The 27,409-nt window shown below is 34.3% G+C and overlaps 2 protein-coding genes and 1 long non-coding RNA gene across 3 annotated transcripts in view; 1 reads left to right on the forward strand and 2 right to left on the reverse strand.

Annotated features, from left to right (window-relative positions):
• The first annotated feature begins 10,045 nt into the window (after positions 1 to 10,045).
• LOC110715099 lies at positions 10,046 to 11,336 on the forward strand. The gene is made up of 2 exons (XR_002510214.1): positions 10,046 to 10,213; positions 10,922 to 11,336. It is a non-coding gene; the product is annotated as an uncharacterized LOC110715099 (long non-coding RNA).
• A 9,897-nt stretch (positions 11,337 to 21,233) lies between these two features.
• LOC110715149 overlaps positions 21,234 to 27,409 on the reverse strand; it is an 82,921-nt gene continuing 76,745 nt past the window's right edge. The window contains exons 2-4 of the mRNA XM_021893720.1: positions 21,971 to 22,304; positions 21,613 to 21,831; positions 21,234 to 21,518 (exon numbers count right to left, since the gene is read on the reverse strand). Coding sequence (XP_021749412.1) covers positions 21,234 to 21,518; positions 21,613 to 21,831; positions 21,971 to 22,294 — 828 coding nt within the window. The 5' untranslated portion in view covers positions 22,295 to 22,304. The remainder of the gene's footprint in view (positions 21,519 to 21,612; positions 21,832 to 21,970; positions 22,305 to 27,409) is intronic.
• LOC110715150 lies at positions 22,297 to 24,600 on the reverse strand. The gene is made up of 6 exons (XM_021893721.1): positions 24,501 to 24,600; positions 24,165 to 24,419; positions 23,693 to 24,002; positions 23,213 to 23,648; positions 22,439 to 23,102; positions 22,297 to 22,304 (listed from the first exon to the last, which is right to left on the reverse strand). The coding sequence occupies exons 1-6, from the start codon at positions 24,598 to 24,600 to the stop codon at positions 22,297 to 22,299; spliced, it is 1,773 nt and encodes a 590-aa protein (XP_021749413.1).

Here is a 27,409-nt window from a genome sequence, read left to right on the forward strand (position 1 = left end):
ACCAAGGGTAGAGTTGAGTTTGAGAAGACTACGGAGAGGATAGAGAAGTTAAAGAAGACTAAGGATAAGGATACAAAGAGTAAGAAGAGTGCTGCCACCAAATCAACCCCAATGCAACCACCATCTCCTAGGTCACCTAATACTGTGTTCAAGACATTAACTTTGAGAAGGAGCCCTAGATTTTCACCTATTCCAGTCACTGACACAGCTGCTCCTAGTGTTGAACCATTGATTAATTCATCTCATAGCTCTGTTTTTGCAAAAAAACTTACTTGAGCCGTAGCATATAGGAAGGGGGTAAGGGTTGGCAGTACTGTCACTGAGAGAAGAATGCTTGGTATAGGTTCTGGTTTGGATTCTAGTCAGGTGGAGGGACTTAGAGTTGGTGTGAATGAGACAGAAGTTGAGGACTCTAGTTATGGTTTCAAGGGGAGAAGAAATATGGACTTTGTTGTTCAGAGTGATTCATCTGGTATGCAAGGAAGTCAGGAGGGAGACAATAGTTTGGGTGTTACTGAGGGTCGGGAGGTGGGCCCTAGTTCTGGTTTAAAGGTGAGAAGAAAAATGGCCTTTGTTGTTCAGAGTGATTCAGAAGAAGACAGTGAAGGAGAAGTAGCACCAAAGGGTGATGTGCCTGCAGATGAATTGGTGCAGCTTCAAAGGATTCCTAAAATCAAGGATAACTGGAAACCTGGGAAATGGTTTGACTTTTTAGATGATGAAGATGATGAGGATTACTTTAAGAGAATTTACAAGAATGGAGAAATGTATGAGGATGCTGATTTTGGGAAGATAATACTAAGGTCATGGATGATTTTCACTAATAAGGCACACTTTAAGGATACTCTTAAGGACTTTACTGTACAAGAGAGATTTGCAATCAATGTGGAGTATGCTGACAACAAGAGGTATACAGCATTGTGCCAATCTCAGTGTTGTGACTGGAGGAGGTTGCATGCAAGCAGGCTTTCAGATGGTAGAACTTGGGCAATTAAGAAGATTTGTCCCAATGTATACACTTGAAGAGGTTTAGAAACATACAACCCCATATGCAATGTTAAGTGGGCTTCCTAGAAAGTTATGGAAGACATCAGAGCTAACCCAGACATTCCTGGGAAAGCTTTAAATGAACTTTTATTCCAAAGATATGGCATCTACATGAGACATTCTACTTTGTATAGGTTAAAGAGTTATGTAATTGAGAAGCTCTTTGGAGACCATGATGAGTCATACTCATTGTTGCCTATGTATGCTAAAATGTGCGTTGAGACTAACCTAGAAAGTTTAGCATTTTGTGCATGACAAGAAACTGAGTCCCTGCCTAAGCAGCTTCAGTTCACAAGTATCTTCATTTCCTTCTCTGGACAGTGGAAAGGACTTCTCAGAGGAGTTAGACCTTTGATTGGTGTAGATGGAACACACCTAAAAGGTAATTATGGGGGAATTCTGCTTTCTGCTATGGGAATAGATGCCAATAATGAGATATTTCCCATAGCCTATGCTATAGTGAGCCAAAAAGACAAGGAGTCATGGAGTTATTTCTTCTGGCATTTGCTGAAAATTGTCAAGGAATCCTCAAGGGAGCATTGGACAATCATATCTGATAGGCAAAAGGCAAGCGCTTAAGTGTGAATTGAGTTTTTATAGTTGTTATGTAACCTTTGATTGTTTATTGGAGCATACTAATCTTGTTCATCATTGTTTCAGGGAGTGGAGTTAGCCTTAGACAATGTGTGGCCAGAAGCTGATAGAAGATTCTGCTGTAGACACCTCAGTAGGAATTACAAAAAAAAGTTTCCAGGCCCCATGATGTATGTGCTATTTTGGAGAGCATGCAATGCAACTTCGGCCTTTTCATTCAGAAAAGCTATGGAGAAGCTCAAGAAAGAGGGATGTGATGATGTCATGTGTTGGTTTACAGACTTGGGAGAATAATCCAAGTGGAGTAAACATAAATTTAACCCTAATGTCTGCAATGAGACAAATACATCTAATTTTGTGGAAAGCTTTAACTCCACACTTGGAGTTAATAGGTGTAGGCCTGTATTAACTCTGCTAGAAGGTATGTTGTGCATATCTTTATTTTGTTGTCTTTATACTGTGAATATAAAAGGTCCTGCAATGTCTGATTTAGTGCTAATGTAAAGGAATAAGGAGGGTGTGTATGGTGAGAATTGCAACAAGGATGGAGAATGCAAAGTCCTGGAAAGATGAAGACATATGTCCTAAAATTGTGAAACTGGTGAAAAAGATAGGCAAGGCAAGCTAAAATTGTAGAGCTTTCAAGTCCAGCCCAAGAGAGTATGAAATCCATGAAGGTAGATCTCAGTTCCCTCTGAGTCTTAACAATAAAATTTGCAGTTGTGGTGCATGGCAATTGTCAGGGGTGCCATGTAGGCATGCCATTAGGGTCGTAATTGATGCAAAGTTAGACCCACATGATTTTGTTAGCTCCTGGTACTCTATAAAGACATATAAGCAAGCATACAGTGTATGCATTAGCCCTATTCCAGACAATGGCCTGTTGATGACCTGCTGATGACTCAGAACAATGGCCTGCTGATGACTCTGGCAAAATTATCATGCCACCTAAGATGAAAAGGGGAATTGGAAGACCAAGTAGGAATAGAAAAAGGGAGGAAGGAGAAGTCCAACCAGGCAAGAGAAGCAAAACATTCAAATGCTCTAAGTGTGGATGCTTTAGGCATAATAAAGCAACCTGCAAGGGAGGCTTAACTAGGAAAGAGTTGAAGGCATCTGAGCCTGTTGTCATCAAAAACCCAAGGGTCAGAGACCAATCAAATGCAGCAAAAGCAGCAAATAAGTCTGTAGCCACTGATCAACCAGCAACAAAGCCTGCATCATCTTCCAAGAAAGCACAGGGAAAGAAAGGCAAACAATTTGCTGATGCAGCAACAGTTTTGACAGCATCACAAATTCCTAGCCAGCCAGTCAACTTGTCCCAATCAAACTCAGATTCTCAATGCTTTTAAGTGCTACAGAGCAGTGCATTAGCAGTTGGTTTTTTTGGCAGTGAAACATTTGGTTTTGTTTAAGTTATCTTGGGTTTTTTAACTTAACTTGTCTAGTTGGTACATATGTGTTTTTACCAATGTTCCCAAACATCTGAAATTTACTGATATTTATGAATATATCCAACTGTGGCCATTTTGTCTATTTTAGGTTGTCCTTATTTACATTTAATGGAAAGTAAAAGAACTCGTACATAAGAAACACAGATAAATGCCAATTATTCGAAATTTCATTCATTAACCCACAAAATACAACCTTTAACTATTTATAATCTAACAATTACATGGCAAAACTAAAAGTTGCAGAACACAAATCTCATTTCAGAGATATAAAGAGTAGGATCAGGTACATGACAAGACCAATCCTAACAACCATGTAAACATAGCTTGCAAACTCATACGCTCTTCCAGTAAAATCAATAAATTCCTCTCTTAACACTCTCACATTAGATGAGTCATCAAGACTTCCCATCAATTGTTCTTCATAAACCCACACGAACAAACCACAATGCCTACACTTGTAATATGATCTCCCTGGATTCGAAATCGACTCAGAAACCCTAATGTCTGCAGTTCTTGGTGGATTGCAGTTGCATTGAATGCGTTTGACCCACATGGATCTTCCAAATCTCCTGCCAGAAGTTGAACCACCTGCAGAACTAGCCATGTCATAGAAATACAGAACAAGAAGTGGAGAGTAGAGAAGAGAAGAGAAAAAAATTGCAGCAATGGAGGGAAAGCAAAATGGAGAAGAGAAGAGGAAGTGGCACATTTATAGGGAAGTCATAGGGTGAACGTTTTTGGTGGGAAATAACAGACATTTTAAGGGTGAAAAGTTGGAGGGAAAACATTTAAATGGGGGCATATAAGTCTTTTCAGTTTATATTACACCTATTAACCTAGAATTACTAAGTTATTAACGATTTATTAACAGACTAATCACGGTTGTTAAGAAGTCATAAACTGGGGTGTACCACCAGCAAGTCAAAAAAAAATGTGGTACCGCTGGGAAAAGTCAAAACCTGAGTGGTACCAATGGGAACTTCCCATATTACCTATACAACTTTATATATGTTCATTTACACAAATAAGGGATTGGACAATCCAAAAGTTATCACAAAACGAGACAATAACCCAATGAACTCAAATCGTTCAACAAGTCGATCATGAGATCGTTGACACACATATGGTCTTGAACTACTCAGTGTTCAGGGATGATAATACATATATACTTAATCAGGAGTTAATGTTTGTATGTATTGTCCTCTAATTGATTTTATAGTGACATATTACTTACATTATTAAATCCTAAAATTATGATATGTTGTTTTGATTCAAGCACAATCTAATATATATATATATATATATATATATAAAGGGAATTTTTTCCCCGAGTTTTTAGAAAGGCATGTAGGATTTAATTTCTTAGTGCGTCATGTAGGAATATAAATTTAAGTTGTAGCCAATTAATAAGAGATTATTAATTTCTTTTACAATTAAATAATTCAAATGACACATAATATTTTAAAACTAATATAATAACAATTTTAATCACATAAATATGAAAAATATTTATTACAAAAATACTAACAAACTATGAATCGCACGGGTTTCATCTAGTATCACATACATAAAAGAGTAAGTTAGTTTTTAATCAAGGACCAATTGAATTAGAAAGATCCTAACGAGTCATTCCTAATTATCATATGTCATGTGATTGCATGCTTTTTTTGGTCTTGATAAACAATACACATATATTGAATTATTAATTAAAACAAATAGATCATATAATCATTTATGCAAAGAATAATGATCTTAAATAATAATACAATAAAAATGTATAAAATAAAATTAAACAACAATAATTGAACTGGATATCGACATAAAAATTGTTAGTATAATCAAATAAATTTATAGAATTAAACGGGAAGAATATTTGGTTCTAAGAGTACCATAGAATAGTAGTTCCTCCGTTTTTTTTAATGCACCATTTGAACTTTACACTATTCATATAACAACGTGTTTTTTGTGCGACCGGCCATACCATGTAACCATTTGTAAAACAACAAAGTAACCCCTATAACATACACTAACCAAGTAACCTTTGTAGTATTGACCAATTAATTCCTATAACATTTACGAAGTAAACCCTTTAACACTGACCAAATAAATTCTATAACTGTAACGAAATAACCCCTGTGTGGCCAGTCACATACTTCCTCCGTTCTTTTTTTATTGCACCATAAGGGATTTCACGCTTGTCAATGCATTTTTTTAGCTATTAATATCTTCAATTATACTTTTGTAAAAATTATAAAAAAAATAATATTTGAAAAGAAGATTTCGAGACGAATTTAACTAGATCCCACATGACTATATTTTTCCGAATGGATAAATCACAAATGATGGTCAAATAAGATTAAGTGAATAGTGTAAAAGTCCTAATGGTGCAATAAAATAAAAACGGAGAAATAAAAATTTGTGTTCACCCAATCTCTTTTAATTAACTAGCTTTTGTGATTTGTAAGTAAGAAAAAAATATAGTCACGTAAGGTCTTTATAGATTTGTCTTAATATCATCTTTAAAATATCACCTTTAATTATAACTTTTAATCAATCATAATTAAAGATTTCATGGCAAAAGCAATACATTAGCAAGCGTGAATCACAAATGGTGCAAATTTAAAAATAGAGGAAGTACATTTTAGCACTGTATGATTTGAATCTTTTATGAACCTCGAAATGTCTAGGGCTAATAATGTATGTTAAGGTTTAACTTTGATGGATTGGATCGCCTAATACGGCTGATTGTTAGTTTATTGCTTCAAATTATTAGGAATGTTATGCTTTCCTATCTTTTAGTTAGTTAGTTACCACTAGTTGCTTAATGTTTGGAGTCAATAATAATAGTTACTCCCTCCGTTTTTTTTATATGCATCACTTGCATTTACACGGAGTTTTAGGAAAGTTATTTGCTTCAATATTATATTGTACAAGTGGGGCAAGTGGATGATTAATTTATTTTGATAAAAGTACAATGTGGGTCATGAAATAGATAGTATGTGAGAGAGAATGATTTATTTAATAATATAAGTGGGGACTATGAAAGAGAGTGAAATGATAAAAATATTTTGAGTGGGGTATTTGAGAAGAGAGAGAGATAATAAAATATAGTATAAAGTTACCAAATATAGAAATGATGCATATATAAAAAAAACACCCGTAAATAGAAAGTGATGCATATAAAAAAAACAGAGGGAGTATTGGTTAGTCAATGTTATTGACTAGTAGTGGTACGTGGAGTTCGTTTCTCCACTTTGAGAATCATGTTTGTTAGTGGAGCTTTCTCAAATTTACACAAATAGCACTACAAACAATGAAATCAAGTTGCATGGCTTGTTTTCATATGCAATATTTTCTTTTTAACTCTCTTTCTCCCTTTTTTTTTTTTTTTTTTTTTTTTTGCTTCATCTCTTTCCCTTCTCTTTTCGGTTTTTCCCAAGATCTAACCTGAAGCTCTTGATACCATGTCAGATATTTTAATATAGATAACTCTAGAGAAGGAAAGAGAGAAAAAACAACCAAAAAACTGATTTATTTCACACACTAATTCACGGTAATACAAATGCATTATATATAGCCAATGAACATAACCACCTAAAGCTATATAAGGGGAGGCATGATCACATGATCAACAAAATGCCTAACTATACTCCACTAACGGATACAACTCAACACTACTCATCATTAAATCCTAATTTCTAGCCACGTTAAACCACAACTACAAACTATAACAAATTTATTTGACTAACTTGAAGCAATACACTAACACTGATGATGAATTGACCTTGAACGACTTAAAATAGTTTTTTTGGGTGGTATTAGGGTTAGTATTACCGGGGCAAACTATTCACAATTTCATATTTTTAGTGTCATGACATCGGGGGGAAACAGGTCCTATCTGTACTTTAAAAGACAAGAAATAGATCACATTGAGTCATTAGACCAGCGTATCACGCAAGCAACCAGGGTGCCCGTTGGCCACTAATGCGATGCGATATGTTGCTGCACAAAAGCTAGCTAGTGTCCGCATTAGATTAGCCGATTAGGTGCCTCAATTTTATCTATTTTTAACGTGTTACATTGATTGAGCGTATAGAGCGAGGACCTAAATTAGTCTATTTATATAAGCTAATTAAGAGTCAATTCAAGATAATTTAGGTTAAATCTATATCATGTTGATTTATTAGGTCAGTTAAGTGGGACTAGGACCATGGGATGATATTATAAGTAAATATATTTGGGTTAAGTTTGAGTTGAGTGGTCCATCTTCTGATTCGAACTAAAATGAACGAGTTTTATTTTATCAATCATCGGGTATCTATTTTTTTAGGAGGCATGATTATTTGTCTAGACTCTACAGTTGCAGGGTTTGTACTCCCTTGGGCCTTGACCCAATAATACATAGACATGAATTAGATGTTTAAATCTAGTTTGCACTCCCTCCATCTTCTATAAGCTGTCAAATTAACATATATATGATCAAGTTGTATACAGATTCTTAAATGAATCTGGTTCACACTAATTTATTGTGGACCATTAACATTAGAGACAATAAGATTGTTTTATTAATAAAAAAAAGGTTACTATATTAAAATAAAAGTTATTATGTTGAAATAAAAATAAGTGTGACATTATAAAAGCTATAAGAGCATAATTTTTTAATGAAATAATTAATATATATAATAAAGATCACTATGTTAAAATTAGGTCACTATTCAACATAATGTTGTACTTTAAGTTCATAATAACATTAGGGTCACACAAGTTTTTAAAAAAAGTTACTATATTAAAAATAAGGTTATTATAATAAAATTATGGATCACTATGTTGAATATAATGTCAATTACGTGTGTATAAACCTTAGGTCCACAATAATATTATTGTGGACCAGGTCCACGCAAGATTTTCTGGCAATTTGTATATACATAATTTGTACATACTTTGTACTAGAGCTAGCAACCATGTTGTGTCGTGTCATTCTCATATTTATATTCGAAGTTAAACAAGTTAGAGGATCTCAACAATAACTCAACCCACATAATAAACGTGTGTCTCATATTGTCTCGTTTAACTTTTTTTTTTTTTTTTTGAGAAACTGTCCCGTTTAACTAATTGTTTCTAAAATGCTTTACATTAATATATATATATATATATATATATATATCGTTCGTGTCGTGTTGTCATGTTATTAGTAAAAATGTTAGCCGCAAAGAAAATATTTATTATAGTTTATTTTCCGTAAGTTGGTTGATTTGTACGTGTTTCATGTTGAAAATATAAACACTAATCCGATCGACCCGTTTAATTACACGTGTCATGTTTTGTTGACTTGTTTAATTCGAATCATAAGTTGTTAGCACTAACCCATTTTTTATTTTATTTTTTACTAGAGCAGCCAAGGAGAGCGCGTTGCACGCGGGGTGCCCAACCCTTTCGGCTTAATTTTTCTTGGTTTGTGTTTGAACTTCACATGGAGTTAATTACACAAATAAGTAGAAAATGAACTTAGACAAAATGCTTCTAAGATTAGCTTTGCAGTAAAATTAGCTCTATGCATCTCCACCTGCGGCCTCTTTGTCCACCCTTGATAATTCCCTCGAATTCCTTCTTGCTTTCTTCAATTCCCCTTTTCATCGTAGTCAGTTTGGTTTTTGTTCTTCCTAATACATCTATTTCGGCACAATCACAGATTAATTTTATCAGTCTCAATAATGCCCTTTAAACCCAATTATGAGTAAGTCGTTAATTTAATTTTGACCTTTAGAAAATAAAGAAAAAAACGCCCACAACAAGCAACAACCTTTAGATGTCCAGTGACTAATATTGTCATATAATTAAACCATAACCCCCATTAAATATAAAAAAAATTTTAAACTTTATCATTCTTTTTTTTTAATTTCTAATTAATTGATGGGTCTTTCAAATTCATCTATTTTATGGATTCATCGAGCCGAGAGAGAATTGCTAGAAAGATTGTGAGATAGAACAAAAAAAGGCAAATAGCCAAGTTCGTCATTCTTCTTATTATCATTCACTATTCAAGTTTCTGGCAAATAATCTCATTTTCATGTACCCATATTCGATTAACACTCTACAACCTTACTAAAGCCCCTCATTTGCCTCCTCTTAAAAATACTACAATACAATTGCAAATGAGCTAAACAGTACCTCTTAAGTTTGGTAATAAGTATTATAATTTGAAATTAATAACAAAAGAAAAACTTGTAGATGATAATCAACTAAATCTTTCACATACAAAAATGTGAAAGCTCTTAAAATTATACAAGTAGTAATTAATACTACAATCCAATATATAGCAAGGGTGAAACTTTAAGAAGCATATTAATTTTATAAATATACGACCTTTTTTTTTTTTTTTTTGACAACTATGACCAATTGGAAACTGAGTAATTTTGATTTTAATTGTTCTTATATAATTTTGGGATTGTGGAATTATGTATTTCAATGGAGATGGTGAACATAGATTGAGAAGAAATTAATAGAACGTAAAAATGTTCAAGAGTAATCAGTACTTCAAGACAAGAAGAACTAAACTCATAAATGGTTAAGAAAAAATCAGTACTTCAAGTAAGGTGAATAGAAAAAGAAGAAAGAAAGCTCAAATGCTCAAAACTCATAAATGATTAAGAAAATGTAGTATTTGAAGTGTAAGGAAAGTTACAAAATTACATACGGAGATAAAAAGGTAAATATACATTTTGAGGGGTATAATGATCCCTGCACTATTCATAAGAGCAATTTTTTACTTTTTGTAAGGTAGGGATATAAGGTAGGGATGTCCGGTCAACTTTTTCCAGCTCTACCTAGTTTGTAATATTGACCAATGATGCTCATTAAATTAATACAAAATTGAGGGAATATTCTTACAAGTCTTTAGGGTTCTTCGTGGTCCGGGTAACTAGCACAACCGTCTATAAATACATGTACAAATCCTCACATTCTTTCATATCCCATCCAAATTAATATTAATTGGAGCCTACAAAATATGGCAAACACAAAAGCTTTTCTTATTGTCATCCTCTTTGCTGCAATTCTTATCAGTTCCTATGAGGTCTCAGCTCGTGAGCTCGCTGACCCTCACTCGACTAGACAAACTCGTTAGTTTCTTATACATTCTTCTCATTATTTATGACGTCTTTTTCTTAAAATTTTATTGAGTTAGTTTTGTTGTCATGCTCTCTTTTAAAATTTTATAATGATTGTTTGAAATATGATTACCATAATGTTTTAATGAGCATATATTTTATTTTATGTTGATTTATTTTTTTGGAATTATAAAATATATTTTTATTATTAATTATTATTTTTGGTATAAAAAGAGTATCATCAATATTATTTTTTTTATTTATCCAATTTGTATCTTTGAATAAAGAATGCTGCACTTATAAAGATTCGGGGTTATCAGAGACTTATTTATACACCACAGTCCACAGGTGCACATAGACGACGTAGAATTAAAATTTGTTCATACTGTTTTACTATTTCATTTGCTCATTCTTATCTAAATACGGAGTACGAAAATGACGGTGCTATAAGTATGTTTTTGATAATTAACGGAATAAATAACATGACTAATTTAAGTAGCTCATCATTTATGCACAAATAAATATACCTTGTAATGATATTGTGCTATAGGTCTTTTTTTTTTTTTTTTAGAGAGAGCCACAAGGACGGGGTGAAAATCGATCCCAAACCTTTTGAAATCGGGAAGAAAGCTCTATTCACTTGAGCTATCCCTCACTCTCTATATTGTGCTGTAGGTGGTATTTAGATCATGAGTTCCTGTGTTCATTTCGTTTTTGCAGAGTCTGTGGAGGAGTCAAAGCAGTCGTATACAGGAGGAGGTTATGGTAACCCAGGAGGAGGTTATGGTGATCCAAACCCACCCTCGAGACAAAAGCGTAACTAAATGATACGCTGTGCGTGAAATATATGAAAGGTTTAGCATAACAAAATATATAGTCATATATATTTGTGTGTACCGATATGAAATAAATAGATTGGGAGTGAACAAAAATTATGGTTTGATTATTTTCATGAGTTAATTGAGTTGGTGCTGTGTTCGTCCCAACTTAACTATCATGTATAATTTGATCCTATAATATAGACTTTCCGGGTTATATATTCTATGTAATTCCCCTTTTTTCTTTATTTTAGTTGACAACTTTGAATTTGTATTAATTAAGTTGGTGCATATATCAATATATCATACTTTCTCTATTTTCTTTAATTTAGTTGACCACTTTGACATTTGTATTATTTATATAAGGAATTTTTGTACAGAACTACCTTATACAAGTTAATATTTGTGAAAAACTACCTTATAAAAAAATTGTTTAAAACTACCTATTAACCAATAGATGTTGTAAAAAAACTACCCTATAATACAATTAATATTATAAAAAGCTACCTTTTGCCGAATTATTGCATTGAATAAGAGACGTTTAATGACCCATTTTTCATTCATTTTTTCTCCTTTTTCCACCTAATTATTTCTCCATAGCTTCCTTATAACCCTTAATTCCTCTTCTCTTTCATTGATAAATTAAGCACATATTAGCAACTTACAACATTTAGTTTTTAAGAAAAATTTCCGGGAATAATCCCACATTTGGGGCGTCCGTAGAAAATAATCCCACCTTTGGGCCGTCTGTAAAAAATAATCCCACCTTTGGGATATTTTTAAATAATCTGACCTTACCTCCAATCTGCTATCCATGGTCCTAGGTGACTGGTTACCGCTTAATTTTATTATTTTTTTTTGTTTAAAAAACACATGTCACCATAGAATTTGTCTAAAATTTTAAATTAAAAAAATATTTTTTTTTAAAAAAGGGGAGTCAGCCAGCCCTAGCCACCGCACTTCATCGCCGAATCGCAGCAACCATCAGATCGAAGCTCGCTAAGTCGTCGTCGCTATTGTGAGTGGTTTAGGCGACCGAAATCAAGGTCGTACGACTGTACGTGGGTGGTCTGGATGGCGTAAATTGAGGCAAGGGGAGGGGTTGGAATCGGGAGGAACGCTGGAGTTGGGGATCTGGGTGACTAGAGCCACATGGTAGGGGTGGCAGGGCCGACATCGAGGGTAGGGGGTTGGTTCTTAATGCGTTTCGTGGCGGTGGGGGGAAGGTTGGTGGTTCGAGGGAGTGTCGGCCCTACGGGAGAGGTTCTAGGCGGTCGACGCTACGGGCCTGGGAAGTCCAGCAGCTAGGTCGGTGGTAACAGGCGGGGATTGGTGGTTTTGGCAGGTGGGGGCTGTGGGGAATTTTAAATTATTTTTTTTTTCTTAAAAAAAATTAAAATTTTGTTAATTTTTTTAACCAATCGCAAGTCGACACGTTTCAGGCGACTTGTTATGATAGGTTAGTTGACCAATTGGGACCATTGGGAGCAGATTGGCTATGAAGGTCGGATTATTTAAAAATATCTCAAAGGTGGGATTATTTTCCGTGGACGCCCAAAGATAGGATTATTCCCGACAATTTCTCTTAATTTTTATAAAGTAGTTTCTTACAACAATTTTTGTATAAGGTAGTTTTTCACAAATTTTGATGTATATAAGGTAATTTTTCACAAAAAGTCCTTTATATAAATTACACTTTGACTAGATTGTGTGATGATTTATAGTTACCGTAAAAGATATTGTCATATGATATCTAATTTGGATCACCATAATGTAAATTTTATGAAAATCTAATTTTAATAATTTTAAAATGGAACATATAAGCATTAAATTTACACTTGAAAATCGTAAAAAGTTAAAAAATCATCAAAATATAAACACTAATAACACCGATTTACGCGTGTTTTTGTCATGAATTTATAATTTTATATAATTTCCAAGAGTATATTTAATACTTATATATAGCCCTTAGGGCTACATATAACATTACCCTTAAATAATCTCTTGGTTGTGTGAAAAATAATACAAGTATGACGTAAGGTATTTTCTCTATTTATGCAATAAATATAAGCCGCTGCATAGAATGAGAAACTTATGGAATATTCCATTCAAAATTTCTTAAATTAATAATGGGTTTTTTTTTATATAGTAACCCTGTTTTTTTCACTTTTCTACGTTGTGCCCTAACATATATCACTTTCTACACTGTAACCCCAATATATTTTTTGTTTTCATACGGTAACCTTGTTGTTATCCTGCCGTTAAAAAATTCCGTTAGTGGGGCTCACTCTCCATTATTAGTATTTTTTTATCGATTTGCGCGTTGAAAAATACTCTGTCAAAGGTTTCGGGGGCTATTTTGGCAAAAAAAAAACGTAAATGCCCCACTAATGTAAAATGCCTCGTTTTGCTTATTAAAATATGTCTCGATTTACGTGTTCACATTTTAACACACAAAATGAGGCATTCACGTTATTTTTTTGCCAAATATAGGCTCAATTTGGTCCCCTAAGAACCAAAATAGTCATTGAAACCTTTAACGGAGTAATTTTCAACGTGCAAATCGATAAAAAAATATTAATAATGGAGAGTGAGCCCCACTAACGGAATTTTTTAACGGCAAGGTTACCGTATGGAAAAAATATATTGGGGTTACAGTGTAGAAAGTGATATATGTTGGACAACGTAGAAAAGTGAAAAAAACAGGGTTATTATATAGAAAAACCCATTAATAATATTATATTTTTAACGCCTTGGTTTGCATGCAGTAATGCCTTGGTACGTGTACTTTATTTCTAAGTTGCAAAAGTTGTTAGGTTATGCTTGATTGGTTGTTATGATTCCTTTTATGATCATTTTGGCCCTTCAAGATTGGATTTGATATTGAAATTGGAAAAAGATCAAAAACCCCTCAGTTTGCTGCAAAAATTAGAAGAAACACCCTAGTTTAATTACGAGCTAGTAAATTTCTTGTGCTTTGATTGAAGCATTTTGACATAGAACCTCTTTAGCCTTCTGAAGTAGAATCAAATTAATTTCATTTGTGCCATCAAGTTGGTAGGAATGTAAATTGATGATTGCAAAATTATTTGGTCATTTCATTATCTAAGACAAAAAATTCATAGGATTATTTGTTGTGGAACCAAGCTAGCTAGTAAGTCACGACAGTCACTGGTGGTTGGTTGTGGGACCAAATGCAAACACAACCAATCTTTTTTAATTAATTATCTTTCATTCTTTTGTGATTTTTATATAAGAAAAACATAGTCATGTGAGATCTCTTTAGGTTCGTCTTAATGTGTTGTTTAATGAAATACTACAAGAGGGGGGAGGGTTAAATTGTAGTATGACAAATTTGACAAACTTTTTGCGGAAATAAAAACAAGCTAAAATAACTAAAACTACAAGAGAGATTTTACGTGGAAAACTCATTGGCCATAATCAAGGAGAAAAACCACGATCACTTGACATTTTAGGAAAAGAATCTTCACTAGAATAGGGCAAAAGGACCTATTACAAACTAAAGACTCTAACTATGAGTTCCTCAACAAACCCAAAGCCTCGAGGAACAAGTCACCCAACTTGTTACTCTTCTCTTCTCTTTCTCTCTTCTCAATTAATTTTCTCTTCTTACTTCTCTTTCTCTCTTCTCTTTCTCACAAACAGAAGTTCACTCAAACTTCCCAATTCCTCAGCAAAATACAACTCGAAAGAATAAAATCTAGTATAAGGACATTAGAACACTCTATTTCACTAGTGTGGAATTGACTCTTGACTCGGTTAAAGAAAACAAAGATCGAAATCTATTTGAGCAAGGGTGAGTTTTCCAATTGAAATAAAAAGACTATTTATTATAGACCAAAATTCGTTTAGGAAAAACCTCTTTGTGCAGCATATCCATAACGCCACTACTCCAACCCACTAGGAAGAACATGTCCTAAAATAAAGGGCATGGACTCCTTAATGTGCAAGACCATGATATGAGAAAGATCATAGGGAGTAGGCTGCAAGTTATGGGAAAACTGAAATTAGATTTTATTTGTAAGCAAATATTTCAAAAATAGAACAAAATAAAAATCCTTTTTGTTAGAAAGATTAACGGTGAAAAACAATTGTTTTCCTAAAATCTAGCTTGCATAATATTATCTTCTTAGACCAATTCCACACAAATATTTCGAGTGTAATACTATCCTCACACTTACATAAATCCTAAAATATAAAAATACTTAGTCTTCATGATTCTCTAGTGAAGCTTCTACTCCGAGGCTTTTGTTCCTTGAAAGGAACTTTTCTTCTCTAGTGAAGATTCCACTCAGAAGCTTTTGGTCTCTGAGGGTAAACTTCTTTTCTCAAGTCTTCAATTCTGAAACATCGGTACCTATGAGGGAACTCTTCTCTTTTGGATTGCTTTGAACCTGGTTGTCTTGGTCCTCATGGTATCTTCTCAAGACACTTAATTCTCCTATTCTTTGCGACTGATCACACACTCAAACAATCAAGCTCTTATTAGTTTGTAAATAAGTTAGGTTGTGTCATCATCAAAATCATAAAGTCCAACATAATGTCAACTATGAAATATCACCTTTTTATAACTTTTAATCAATCATAATTAAAGATATTAATGGCAAAAGCAATACATTGGCAAGCGTGAAATCACAAAGGTGCAACTATAAAACAGAGGAAGTACATTTTATTATTGTATGATTTGAATCTTTGATTAACCTCGAAATGTCTAGGACTAATAATGTATATTAAGGCTTAAGTTTGATGGATTGGATCGTCTAACAGGGCTCATGATGAATCGACCTTGAACGACTTAAAATGAAATTTTTGGTGGGTTAGTGTTAAATTTCCGGTGTAAACGATTTAGAATTTCATATTCAGTGTCTTGAAATCGGGAGAAGCAAGTTCTATCTACACTTAAAAGACCAGCGTATCACGCCAGCAACTATCTTACCACGTTGGCCATTACTGCTTTGCAATGTTGCTGCATGAACGCAGATTGGTGTCCGCATTAAGTGATATGTTTCAATTTTACCTGTTTTGACACACTGATTGAGCTTATTATACAGGTCCTTAAGTCAGTTTCTGTAGAGGGTAAGCTAATTACGAGTCAAGTCTAGGTTAAATCAATCTTGTTAATTTATCAAGTCAGTTAAATGGGATTAAGATAAGTACTACCTTTGTTTCATATTTTTTGGAATTTTGGAAGATTTTATATCTCACAAATAATATCCTAAAGTTGCAAAAAAATATGAAACAGAAGTAGTAATAAAAATTGGGCCTAATATGTTTGGATTGAGTTTGTGTCAATTAGTCCATCTTCTGTTTCAAACCAAAACGAACGAGTTTTATTTAATTATCTCTTGATCCGGCCAATTCATACATGAACATGAATTACATGATAATTTGTCCAATCTTTCTTGATCATATTTAAAGCTAGTTTGCACAAAAACCAACAAGCTGCCAAATAAACATATGATTTATTTCTATATACATAATTTATACATACTCATTACTAGAACTGACAAACATGTTGTGTCATTCCCATGTTCGTGTTCCAATTTAAATGAGTTAGAGGATCTCAACCCCTAAACCATTTAATAAATTGTGTGTGTCATATTGAAGTGCCTCATTATATAGTTTTTGAAATATATACAAGTATATAATGTATGTTTTTGGTATATAGCATAAAATTTTGTGTTGGAATTCTAAACACTAATCTGACCAATTTAATTAAACATGTCGTATTGATATGTTTAATAAAACGAGTCAAAAATCCTTGATAGTTGACACTAGCTAACCTAATTTTTTCGTGTCCAGTGTGTGTCGTGTCAGTTTTTGCCAGCTCTACTTAGTATTGTATTACTTTTGACTAATTTATAATAGCAAAAATACACTTTAATAATCCCAACTATTGTCGATTTATTTCTAATAATCCCAACTAAGATTTATTTTTTAATAATCCTAACTATTACATGACTTTGCTTCTAATAGACCCAACCGATCAACACCAAGTCAATGACTTGCTGTAATGGGTTACTATAGGGAATAAATTTCAAGCGTTAACCCCCTTAGCTTGAACCCCACTGTGATCATACACTAAAGTACGGTGGCGTCCAAAAGGGAAGAAGATAGAGAAAAAGAGTCGCCAACAAGTTTTAGGAACTTGTAAACCGTTCACAGGGTGAAGTTTACACCCCTTAACGATCCAAGAGATCGTCAACTCCATAAGGTCTTAAACCAAATAAGGGTTCGGGGATGAAGGTACAAATCCAACCTAAAAGAGATTGAACCTGCCCTAATAATAGGCCTCTACTTTATTCTAATCGTATTCATTGCGCTTTCTGACTAACATACAATCAATAGGATTAACCCTAAACCTGTTTATCTATGTTGGTTGAATATAATGCACAAATAAATCTATTATTGGCGATCACTTGAAAATATAATCAAATTAACCCTAACAAGATTATTAAATATCTTATTAAGCGTGATTACAAGTACATATTCCCTTTAAACATACATAAAAAGGCGTGATCAAGCAATAACAATAAATATCAAGCAACATAATAAATAATCAATATCATGAATAATAATTATAATAATCATAATAATAATATCATAAATAAAATAATCATCATAAATCATAACAATTATAATCATAATCATGTTCATGTGAATATTAAAGCATAATAATAGTAAGATCCTAGGCATAATACTAACAAGATTAATAACAAACCCTAGCATGTCACTAAGCAATAAAAATCAAATCTTTAACTCTAACATGATACTAACAATTATAAATATTAGGAAGAGAATAAAAGACATCGTAACAATCATATTTAATATTAAAATTACTCTAGTCATGATACTAGGAATATCATAATAACAATATAAACATGATTTCTACATCATAACATCAATTAAAACCATTAAAGTACTTACTTTGATGCCTCGTACCTCGTTCTAATAACAAAATACACACGTTATTAACTTCAAGGAAAATAATAATCAAAACAATTAAATTAAATAATTGAAATAGAGATTTGGGACCAAACCCTCATAAATTAAACCTTTCACGTATAGGGCGAAGGCAATGAACCACTAGTAGAAAAAGGCTCATTTGCGTCGCTCATTTATAGTGTATTTGCGTCGCTTCTATGAGCGACGCAACTGCTCGCGACGCAAATGACTTAAAAGTCATTTGCGTCGCTCCTAGGCGCGACGCAAATAAGAGTCATTTGCGTCGCTCCTTTATAAAGGAGCGACGCAAATGACTCTTCTAATAAGCTTATTTTTTGTTATTTGCGTCACTCCTTTATAAAGGAGCGACGCAAATGACTCTTATTTGCGTCACTCCTTTATAAAGGAGCGATGCAAATGACTCTTCTGATAAACTTCTTTTTTGTTATTTGCGTCACTCCTTTATAAAAGAGCGACGCAAATGACTCTTCTGATAAACTTCTTATTTTTTATTTGCGTCACTTGTTTATACAGGAGTGACGCAAATGACTGAGTAGACAATAAAAAAATTGTTGTATTTGCGTCACTTGTTTGTTTAATGAGTGACGCAAATGAGGTGATTTTTTTTTTAATTATAATAATTGCCTTGTATATGTTTGTAGTACCTGTTTTCCTTACTAGTGGTATAAAGTAATATGTTAACGCTAATATAATTGAAATTAAAATGCAATATTATTGAATAATGCAAATGTAAATTTCGGCAGAGTCTCCTTTGTAATTTGGCCTACCCATAAAATTGGGAATGACGGCATTATATTAACAACCTGTCCAATAATTTACATCTCAATATCATAGACATTATACTCATCATCCCAACACCAATTAACCAAATTCGTTCATTTCAAGCCTATAGTCCAAAACAAGAGTCCAACATGCGCTAAGTGTAAATCTAAAGTTCAACATTACATATAAAATACTCTGCCCAAATATCTCGAATCTCATTTATCTCCTCCTCGGTGTACGGTGTAGTTCTTGAAAAATCCTATCAACACAACAAATATACAAGAGGAAAGTTTTAATTCAAGATTGTAGCTAACATCAAATTGTATTTATCAAACAAAAATGAAATATTTGACAACTCATACCTGAATAAGATCCTCACTGCTATGGTGATGTTCAAGTATTTCGTACATATAACGTATGACGTAGTAGCCACACTCACGTCCACCCAATTGTTGAGGACACTACATGTAATATATTTATAAGTTGAATTAAATTGCTATAGTTAAATTATTAAGAAACTAAAAGTTAGGGTAAGAAATTAAGGTAACCTATCCCATGCCATGTCAATTTACTTCCCCTAGATTGTCCACTTAATGCTTTAAAACTTCGAAAAGCACTACACATTTGAAACAAATAACATATATATTACCCTTACACACATAAAATCATGACATTAATAACAAACTAGACTTACATTGTCATTGCAAACTTAAATGCTAAATTTAGCTTCTGCCTCAAAGAATCAAAGATGATGACTTCACGCTTAGCCATGCATAAGACCAAAAGAACCCAATGATTCCTACATAATAAATTAGACACACATTTGTAAAAGAGTAAAATAATATCAACAATTTGCAAAGTTCAAATAAATACAAGTTCAAAGTTTATACTTTTCATGGTATGGACATAAGATGAACTGCTTAGATTTTTGTTTTTCCATCACATGTGTCATGTATAGTAGGATACGATCAGCATCACTATGCAAATAGGTTTCTGAAATCATTTCCGGACACATGAATCCAATGGAAGCCACTTCCTCCGTATCGAGTTAGTCACTCAAGGCCCTACATATATATCATGTAATAACATTATAAATGGTAATAAATAAGTATATATGGGAAGAGTGAAATTTGAATATCTTACATCATAAAAACTTGCAAAACTGAAATATTCATCCAAGCTCCTGTGAGAAGTTGATTGACATCTTCACGTTTGATAATGATGTCCTTACTGTCTTCATAACTAAAGGTCCAAGCATCAGCCTTTACCTTAATAGTTTCACCTTCGGGTAATGAAGATAACAAACTATTCAAAGACCCACACTTCTGAGACAAGTTTTCCAAAGCATAATCCATAAGAAAAACGTTTTTTGGATTGGTGTTGGACTCTTTTGTTTTGTGACCACTTTCAACTACTTTCAGTTTGTCTTGCATGTTTTCTTTGGCCGCTTTGTTGTTACCATTGTTCTTATTTGATATGAATTCCTAATCAATAGTAAAACAAATCTATTCAACAATTTGCTATATTTTGTATGGCAAACTATATGTAAATTGTTACAAAAATAATTTACCTTGTCATGCATGAGTGAAACCAAGTCTTTCGGCCATTGGGTAAATGTACCGTGAGCATGCTTAAGTTTCTTGATGACTGAAGAAGGAACTGGAACCGAGAATTCTTTGAACTCGTCAAAAAAATCATCAACACTCACCCTCACGTGATCCGGAAGGAGGTTACTATGATGATCAAGGATTAACTCCGGATGATATGTACCTTCAGCGACAATGACTTTCTCAGAGTCATTTTTCAACAATGATAGCCGACAAGGAACCGGTTCCGTACAAAGATAGAAAAAAATCATAATTAAAAAATATAGAAAACTGAGTTACAAAGTTAAAAGTATGTCGCAGTCATAAATCATTAAAAAAAAGATAAAAAAATATAAAATAACAAAGTTTTGGATACCTGTATGTTTGCAAATGGATCATCACCCACTGATTGGCAACTACTAGGATTTTGTTGAGTCGTCCGGCCTATGTTATTAATTTCCATCAATTCAGTTGGAATTTGAATACCAATCTGTTTAGCAAATAACATAAACTTCACTTGAACCATGGAATCCATTTTAGAATCCATCTACTTCATAGTCTCCTCTCGTACCCTCCGGGCTACTCTTGCCTCTAATTCTCCCAGCTCATCATCTCCGAATTCCCTACCCCGTCGGCCACTACGCCTCTCTCCGGATCCCCATACAGCTTTAATGCCAATTCCACTGCCAAATGCTATTGCCCGACCATTACGATCTTTTTTCCTAAGGGCGCGAGATAAGATATCATCATGCCTATTAGGAACAAATTTTCCTTCAGCTTGTTGGTTTCTCCAATTATCCTACACAATGACTTCAAGTTAGAAAACTTTGGTTGCAATACATAAACTTAACAAAATATATTCAAAATTGAAATAAAGACCTATTTCATACTTACAATGGATTCTTTCACCTCTCTTGTTTTCTCATCCGGCAAATAAGGATTTCCCTTATCATATTCTATTGATCTTGCTAGAAGCCAAGCATATGTCCTATCCGGCAAACTAGACACAACCGAAGAACAAGATGAAGTACTGGATGTTGAAGATGCCGTGGGAATATACCCTTTTCTACGCCATAAAATATTCATTTCACCATATGATTTGGCTCCTAAATGGTGAGGGTATTCATTGAAAGATTGGCTTTGTCTTGCCTTCTCACTGATTTCCTATTTTCACGAGCATAAATGAAGATTAGTACATAAGAATCCGTTAACAAAGTATTAATAACCCTCATGATCATTGATATTAATACACACAAACCTTAAAATCATCTGTACTATGCTCCTCCACAAATGTTTTCCACATATCCTCAGATATGAAATCATAGAGTACATACGGAATTCTTTTCTCCTTCGGCATATTCCTGGTACATGTGATCCAACCACTGACCAATTTTGTTTTAAAATCTCTCCAAGTTTTATCACAAGTGCGTAGGACCTTTTTTTTCTTGTCTTCATCTTCTTCGATTTGAAACTCTCTCTACAAAAAAAATTAAAAAAATAAAAAAAAGTTAGTAAAAAATTTCATCATATTCAAATAAATTGTTTTCATCATATTCAAATAATGTCAAAATGATCATATAATAGTATAAAATTTAACATATAATAGTGAATATTACCTTAACATCTTCCCACAAAGTGTCTTTTATTCCTTGTGGAACTTGATTCCAATCTTTATACAATATAGACACCTTTGCACGGCTTATTTCACCAACATGAATTTTGTATGCTTTTGCCCACTTTCCAATGGGTCGACACAATTCATCCCATTCAAGCACTCTAGGAACCCCAGGCATGGATTTCAGGCCCTTTGAAGGACCTCTTGACTGCTTTTTCTTCTTCTGAGAGTCGGTTGTTTGTTGCTCTGATTGTGATTGATTGTGTGGATCATCTTCCTCACCTTGCAAAGACATGGAACGATTATGCATATCCTCATCCTCCATTATTACTTACCTGAAAAAAAAGACATAAATAAATTAAGACATCGATTTGTATCATTTTTAAATTATAAACTTGTACAAATAACAATAATAAGCAATTTATGCAATTACTAACACATATTGGAAAAAAATTCACAAAATTCATACCTACTTCATTCTTCTCTTTTGCGACATAAAATCCTTCATTATGATCTTTTCGTTTCAACGTTGTGTCAAAATCATCGACTATTGGAGGGATGCTCCAAACGGAAGGTGGTGACTCATTAAATTTCTCATCATATTCTTCCTCGTCCACCACATCTTCAATGCCAAGAATCCTTCTTTTACCTTCTAAAACAACTGACCACTTACAATTAGCTGGGTCAGCCATGTAAAAAACTTGTTTTGCTTGTGAAGCAAATATAAATGGATCAGCTAGATGCCCTCGTCGACCAAGATTTACAAGGGTCAAGTTCCCTTGTTCATCTTTTTTTACACCACGGCTACTATCAGCCCACTTACATCGAAATAGAGGAATCTTGAAATCAACATAATCCAGCTCTATTATTTCTTCAATGATTCCATAATAAAATTTCTTCTTATCCACAAGTGTTTTATCATGTGCACTAACATACTCAGATGACAAACCTACTACTTTAACACCACTGTTTTGCATTGTTGACTTGTCATCTTGTCGGCTAGTGTAAAAAGAATACCCATTGATGTCGTATCCCTCATATGACATGACTTGACATTTAGCACCATATGCCAACCATCTCAATGTGTCAGATATATCGTTAGGTGTGGTGGATAGTTGGGACATCACTCGTTCCTAAACCATGTAATGAATGAACAATTATGCTCCATTATTAGCTGAAGATCACTTTTGGAAGGATATTTATTTTTAAGAAAAAGCATGTGCTCGTCCAAGTAAGGATGAACCTCACTAAGATTTTGCAACACAAAAAGCTCGGCCTTATTTTTCATTTCAAAGCCCATGGATATCCTTTTCCTGCCAATAGTACCTTGACCTCCAAGCCTCCCATCGTGTCGAGACTTTGGCAACCCAATTTTCTGTGAACGTGCAAGATATTGAGCAACCCATGCTGCCACTTCCTCAGCAACTGTTCGTTGTACAATACTAGCTTCAGGTTTGGCCAGATTCATGACTTTTCCCTTTAAGTCACCCATTTCTCGTTCAAAAGGATACATGTATCTCATACACACTGGTCCACAAAGTTTAATTTCACGTACACGATGAATAACCAAATGAGGCATCACGTCAAAAAAAGATGGGGGAAAATACATTTCAAATCGACACATTGTCTCAAGTACATCTGCTTGCAAGTCATCTAAAATACTTGGATTTATGACCTTGCTACAGATAGTGTTAAAAAGACACATAATCTTGTAATCGTATACCTCACTTGAGGTGGAAAAATTCCTCGAATGGCAACTGGTAATAATTGTTGCATAAAGACATGACAATCATGAGATTTCATGTCACCCAATTTCAAGTCAGACATTGACACAAGTCTACAAAAATTAGAAGAAAATCCAGTCGGGACCTTTAAACCATGCAATGACTCACAGAAGCTAGTTTTTTCCTTTTTAGACAAGGTAAAGCAAGCTGGGGGAAGATACCAGCGTTTTCCTCGAGATTCGGGTGCCAACTCTGAACGACCCATAGCAGCCATGTCTTTTCTTACTTTAACTCCATCCTTTGTCTTTCCTGGCATATTTAATAAAGTTCCCAAAATGGCATCACAGACATTTTTCTCAATATGCATTACATCTAGACAATGCCTAACTTCCAAATGTCTCCAATATGGAAGAGACCATAGCTCAGACTTCTTCTTGTAACCCCCAGTTCATTTGCTTTTGTAAGGCTTACCAAACTCATTCTCAATGTCTTTGACCCGCTGATAAACCCCACTTGCACGTAAAGGGCCACGATCTTCTCTCAACTCCACTTTTCCATTAAAAGCATCCTTATTGAATCGAAAAGGGTGGTCTTCTGGAAGATGTCTTCGATTATCCATGTATACATGCTTGCCACAATTGTCTAGGCGCAATGCCTCCAAATCATCTTCACAAATGGGGCAAGGAATTGTTCCCTTCACAGTGTACCCCGACAAATTCCCATAAGCTGGGAAGTCATTTATCGTACAAAAAATCATGGCACGTAAAGTGAAATTGGTTTTACTATATGCATCAAACATTTAGACACCTTCATTCCACAACAATTTCAAATCTTCAATGAGAGGCGCTAGATACACATCAATGTCATTTCCAGGTTGTTTAGGCCCAGATATTGGAAGGGACAACATAATGTATCTAGACTTCATGCATAACCAAGGAGGCAAATTGTAGATAATTAGAAGAACCGGCCAAGTGCTACATTGGGTACTTATTGTCCCAAATGGGTTCATTCCATCTGTACTATGACCAAGCCTAAGATTTCGATCTTCTTCACCAAAGTCCTTGAAATTTTCGATCAATGTTCCTCCATTGCGGGGAATCAGCAGGATGCCTCATTAACCCATCTTTCTTCCTCCCATCAGCATGCCACCTCAATAATTTTGCAGTTTTTTCATCCGAGAAGAGTCTCCTAAATCTCGGTATAATTGGAAGATACCATAATACCTTAGCCGGAGACCCTTTCTTACACATCTCACCAGTATCATTCATCTTGTAACGAGAAACTCCACACCTTGGACACTCATGCAAATCAGCATACTCATTTCGATACAACAAACAGTCATTGGGACAAGCATGTATCTTCTCATACTCCATACCCAAGGGGCACATAAGTTTCTTGGCCTCATAGGTGGAGTTTGGAAGTTCATTCCCGTCGGGAAACATTTCTACTAAGGCTTCTAACAACTGCGTAAAACCCTTGTCGGTCCAACAATTGCTCTCCTTTAAGTTGAATAACTTCATAATAGCACCAAGTTTAGTGAACTTTGTACAACCAGGATATAACGGGGTTTCAGCAGCTCTCAAAATACTATCATATGTCTAGGGACACTCTGTGAAATGGTCTTCAACATCATGCATCATTTCATCTATCCTGTCCTTCTCCACTTCACTCTCACTTTCAACACCAATATCATCAGCTGTATCGATATCCTCACCTTGGTGTTCATTATCATCATCACAATGATTCTCATCTTCCCTTGGACAATAACTAGAACTTGCCTCAATATATATGCTCTTACCATGCCATGTCCACCTCGTGTAGTTTTCTTTAAACCCACGACGAATTAGATGATCTTTAATATAAACTATATCACGATATCCCCTCGAATTATTACAGTCACAACAAGGACAAAGAATAATTTTTGATTTATTCTCTGTTTGGTGTTTTAAGTAACAGTGCTAAACTCTTCAATTGCTCGTAAAAAACTTGTACAATTTCGTTTACCATACATCCAACTTCAATCCATTTTCAACCACTGAATAACAAAATTAATTTTAAGATAATGTGTATATTTTGTAACATATATAGCTCCTTAACCATAAACAAGAATATAAGGCATCAAACATTTTCATTCAAAGTTTATATCATGTAAATGCAACTCCGGATGATCCAATAAGGTCCTTATCACTCCAACCTAACCCATTCTTGAATGTCCTATCTCACTAATAACTACTTGTAAAGTTTGGTTCTAAAGAAAATCCGGCAGCATTTCCCTATAGTTCTCCAAGCACACAATGTAGATAATCGGTTATCAACATATGTACCCAGAGAAAAATCGGGAAATAGTGACCATGATCTTCTTAGACCCAAAACAATTCAAGTAGTTATCACCTAAATGAGATAGAACATTCAAGAACAGTCCCAAACCGGGGACTATTCAAGACTTACTCCTAATGAGTAAGCCCTGACCGGGTATTTAAGCCAATGATGCAAGTATTATTGCAATTCCAATCTATTATATCACAATTAAAAATCTCATACAATTCACAATCATTATACCAACCAGAACAAATAAGTTAATATTGCAAAGAATGGTTCAGATATATATACCACAAGTGCAGACAATCTCGTATGCGTACTACCGCCTTAATCGTTTGTCCACAACCAGAACCTCGAGCAACTTGTGGAATTCACTTCCGCATAATTAAAAATCTGCCATAAAAAATTACATATATTAAACCAACATAGTTGATTCAACTTAATCTGCCATGTGACATAAAAGTTGTGTCATAGATTTTACATGTATTTTGTAATTTATTTAGCAGCATTTTTACAGCAAATTAAAGATAAGACAGTTGAAAAACAAGGGTCAATGTTACTGAATTTAATGGTCAGGATGAAGATTGACAACACGTGGCTTATCTATTTTTGCAAAACCGCTCACATAGTCATATTATGCACTCGATTTCAGTTATATATTTGAAATCAGTAATATATTGCAAACCAGGAGCTCAAAAATCAGCAGCTCAAAGATGCAACCAGTTATATATTCAACTAAAATCTGCCATATATATTTTCTAATTAATGAACTAACACTAGTAGAAAAGTTGAAAAAGACACCGCTCAATGGCCACCGGTTTTTGAAAACCGGTGGCTTAAAAAATGAGCGGGATTAGGCATATGTACATTGCCACCGGTTGAAGCTGAACCAGTGGCATAAATGATAAAGGCCACCGGTTTTGAACCGGTGGAAATAATCAAATAATAAAAAAAAACCCACCATTCTCTTTTCCCTTCCTTTATATACCCTAATCATAATCTTCTCTCTCCTATATCGCCTCTCCTCCTGCTCTCCTCCTTCTCTCCTTCGTTCTTACTCCCCCTCTCTCTATCCTTCTCTCCCTCTCTGTTCTCTCGATCTCTCTCTATCCTGCTCTCCCTCTCTGTTCTCTCTCTCGTCGCCCTTCGTCCTCTCTCCTCCGTTCTCCTCCTTCGTCCTCCATCAAATCCGCACTACACAGCCACCATCAACCACCGAAATCACCCAACTTCACCCAAAAAAAATCCATTACCCACGAAATCACCACCACGCCACCACCAAACCAGCAACACCAACATCAACAACACCGACAGATCTACATCATCAACACCAATTTTTTCTCTTTTTCGCAGTTATTAGGTTTGATATTTTGAGGTTACGATTTCTGGGTTTAATT

Source organism: Chenopodium quinoa, unplaced genomic scaffold, assembly GCF_001683475.1.
Source record: "Chenopodium quinoa cultivar QQ74 unplaced genomic scaffold, ASM168347v1, whole genome shotgun sequence".
Classification (NCBI taxonomy): domain Eukaryota; kingdom Viridiplantae; phylum Streptophyta; class Magnoliopsida; order Caryophyllales; family Amaranthaceae; genus Chenopodium; species Chenopodium quinoa.

Excerpts from the sequence above, each read along its gene's own strand:
- LOC110715150 (XM_021893721.1), bottom strand. The coding sequence starts at position 24,600 with ATGTTGTCCCTTCCAATATCTGGGCCTAAACAACCTGGAAATGACATT. Across the intron at positions 24,003-24,164 it reads AGACATTGAGAATGAGTTTG|GAAAGACAAAGGATGGAGTT; the intron begins GTAAGCCTTACA and ends TAAATATGCCAG. Across the intron at positions 23,103-23,212 it reads TGTTGCAAAATCTTAGTGAG|GAACGAGTGATGTCCCAACT; the intron begins GTTCATCCTTAC and ends TACATGGTTTAG.